This window comes from Halichoeres trimaculatus, unplaced genomic scaffold, assembly GCF_033239565.1.
Source record: "Halichoeres trimaculatus isolate MK-OKI-2021-1 unplaced genomic scaffold, fHalTri1.1 fHalTri1_scaffold_23, whole genome shotgun sequence".
NCBI classification, from domain to species: Eukaryota; Metazoa; Chordata; class Actinopteri; order Labriformes; family Labridae; genus Halichoeres; species Halichoeres trimaculatus.
In genome coordinates, this window is record NW_027437201.1 from 24,147,522 (window position 1) to 24,150,635 (window position 3,114).

Genomic DNA, 3,114 nt, shown 5'->3' on the forward strand with positions numbered 1-3,114 from the left:
TTTTCTCTTTTTGGGACCATTCTCTGTAAACCCTAGAGATGGTTGTGGGTTAAAATCCCAGTAGATCAGCAGTTTCTGAAATACTCAGACCAACAACCATGCCACGTTCAAAGTCCCTTAAATCACCTTTCCTCCTCATTCTGATGCTCGCTTTGCGTTGCTGCCACGTGATTGGCTGAATTTGAAAGTGCGTTAACGAGCAGTTGGACAGGTGTGTCTAATAAAGTGCCAGGGGGCACCAATAGAGGGCGCTGACGCCACAGTAAACATTATTAACAACTTAAACATTTAACACACTAGAACATGGACATCCCATAAAAAGAAATGGCATGTGGACTCGACTACTTTACACAGAGTTAATTAGAAAACTGGTGCCCTCTGCTGGGTAAAAAGCAACATTGCACATACAAAAAATTTAAACTGAACACCTCCTATGTTTGTTTTCTGTAAAAATATAATTTAATACCTCATAAATACTCCACAATAAAACTTTTTCAGCACCATTACACATCAACCCAGATACTTTATCTTATTTATTTAAAAAACGATTAAAAACACAGCTGCCCTCAACGGTAACATCATGACAGCCAGAAATATTCGTTTGATTTTATATCTTCAGACCCTTTTTCTCGCCTTGGTGTAAACTTCACATTCTCCATCCTCAAACAGAGCTCAGAAAGCTGACGTAGTCAAAAGGTGCCGTGCTTCAAGCCCAAACCGCCCTCTTGGGTCAGAGCCGCCGTGTCCACAGAGGAAGGTAAGAGTGGGCGCTCTGCCTGGCTCTGCGACACGTCGACCTGAACACAACTGAAGAATGGAAAGCATTACTTTGGAGATGACTTAAACAAAGTCTTCAGACAGAAGCTGCATCTCGACACCCACAGACTTACCAGCTATGGTTGCGAGGAGCAGGAGTCCACCAATCAGGAGTGTCGGCTGACCCACATCCCAGGTGGTCTCTGCAGCCAGCAGGTACCGAGCCCGGATCAGGGTGCCGTTGTTGGGCAGCGGGGGCATCGACAGCAGGTGACACATGAGCGGATAAACGTCCAAGCTGTTCATGTTGCTGATTTGAAAACCCTGACGGAAGCTGGGCCCGGTCGCTGCCAGGAAGGGGTGCATGCTGGGAAGGGCGTTGTCGTAGCCATGGTCACCCACTAGAGGAGGTACAAAGTTAAATATTTGGTGTTGGATTAGAAATGTAAATAAAAACCAGTGTATCTGACATGAGCTACCAACGTGCGTACTGTATTTGGACTTGTTTCCCGTCTTCACGATGCTCCAGCCTTCATCAGCGACGGCGATGACCGGCTGGATGCGTTTGTTGTTCCTGTAGTGAAGCCGCTCGGGCACGTCTTTTTTTAAAAACGCTTTTAAATGAGGATGACACTTGTTCAGCTGTTCAACGATGGACTTTGGGTCTGAAAAACCAACGCACAGGAATAAGAATCAGTGCCAGACAATCCGATTTGAGCTGGTGTACGTGTCGTTACCTTCATGTGGGATTATGGCGGTCACAGGCGCGAAGTACACCGCCGTGTAGCTGTCAGGGCGGAGGCATTCGTCCAGTTTGATGAGGCGCTCGTCCGAGCACTGCGTCATCCCGTGGTCGCTGACTATCAGGATGTTGATGTAACCCCAGAGGCCCGTCTGCTTCAGCTCTGCCACCAGGATGCCAACGTTGTCGTCAACCTGGAGTCACACGAGGAGACAGACGCCAAGGACGGCGTGCTGTGAGGACAGGGTGGTGTGGAGTGTGTAACTTTGACAAACATTTACATTCACCTCCTTTAGAACCGGAGCCATAGCCGCCATGTTGTCGGGGCCGTAATGGTGCCCGGACTTGTCTGGTTCCTCCCAGTAGAGCGCTGCGAACTTGACTCCGCCCTCCTGTTGGGATAAGGAACAGTCAATAAGGCTCCGTTTGCTAAAGGAACTGACCCGTTAAACCGCAGACAAACATGTTCTCCACCTTGCCGTCTCCCAGAATCCATTTTGCCACAATCTCCGCTCGTTGCTTGAATGTCATCTCAGGGATGTACTGTAGGAAGTATGTTGGCGTGCGGTCTCTTATGGCTATGTCTGCGCCGGGCCACATCATCGAGGCCGTCTTGTAGCCAGAGTCCAGCGCCGTGACCCAGATGGGCTCTGCCTCGTTCCACCACCAGGGGTCAGTTTTTTTACCAGTGCTGAATTGCTGCTTACTGTCAGGGTCGATCATGACGTTAGCTACGATACCATGGGACTCTGGGTGAAGTCCCGTCACCTGCAGAGGGAAACGGTGACGCCTGGTCAGACTGCTCTGGGCTGGGTTAGATGATAAAACATGACAACACGCTGCACGGTTACCAGGCTGTAGTGGTTTGGGAACGTCTTGGTGACAAAGACGTTGGTGAGTTCCTCCACCAGGACCCCCTCTTTGTACAGGAGCTTCAGGTTGGGCATGGGGAACCTCTTCAGGTAATCAGCCCTGAATCCATCAAACGAGACCAGCAGCACTGGAGGAGGATCTTTCTGAGCCGTGACACCACACAGGAGGCCCAGCAGTATTTCCAGAAACATCCTGAGAGGGAGTGAGGGAAAATGACAATACATTTATGAGTGATCTTTAATTAGGGAAACATATTTTTTTCCAACGAGTAACTCAGTTGATGCAGATTTCTCAAACACACAAAAAGTGAATTGTTAGCGTCCTTGGCAACTTCTAGCAAGAGGTAGAAGCACAATTGTTTTTTGTCCCACTAAACATGCTGAAAAACTCACCAAAATTGGCATACACCCCACGATTGCAAAAACGTTCGATATGATACCAAACATGATCCCCAATATCCCACAATATGCTCTCTAGCGCCACCTGGGCACACTTAAAAGGCCCTAGCAGCCAGTAGGAATGTCGTAGAGAGATGAAACCAACGCCAAAATGTTTGTCTCATTAAGACGCAAAAAATCATACATTGATACCCCTGACATATTTCCCACAGGAAGCTGGCAATTTGCCTTTCAAAATAAGATTTCGCCATTTTTTTACCCTTTCTGCCAAAATCATCTCCTCTGAAACCATGAGTGGTATCAGCTTGAAAAGCGCAGACATGACAGACTAGACCCTGCTCTACA

General features: G+C 48.2%; 1 protein-coding gene across 1 annotated transcript; it reads right to left on the bottom strand.

Moving 5' to 3' along the window:
- Positions 1 to 689: 689 nt before the first annotated feature.
- Positions 690 to 2,562, bottom strand: LOC141785499 (bis(5'-adenosyl)-triphosphatase enpp4-like). Its single transcript, XM_074663840.1, has 7 exons — positions 2,350 to 2,562; positions 1,973 to 2,266; positions 1,786 to 1,890; positions 1,494 to 1,692; positions 1,248 to 1,421; positions 883 to 1,157; positions 690 to 797 (listed from the first exon to the last, which is right to left on the bottom strand). Exons 1-7 carry the CDS (start codon positions 2,560 to 2,562, stop codon positions 690 to 692), a joined length of 1,368 nt encoding a protein of 455 aa, XP_074519941.1.
- Positions 2,563 to 3,114: the final 552 nt, after the last annotated feature.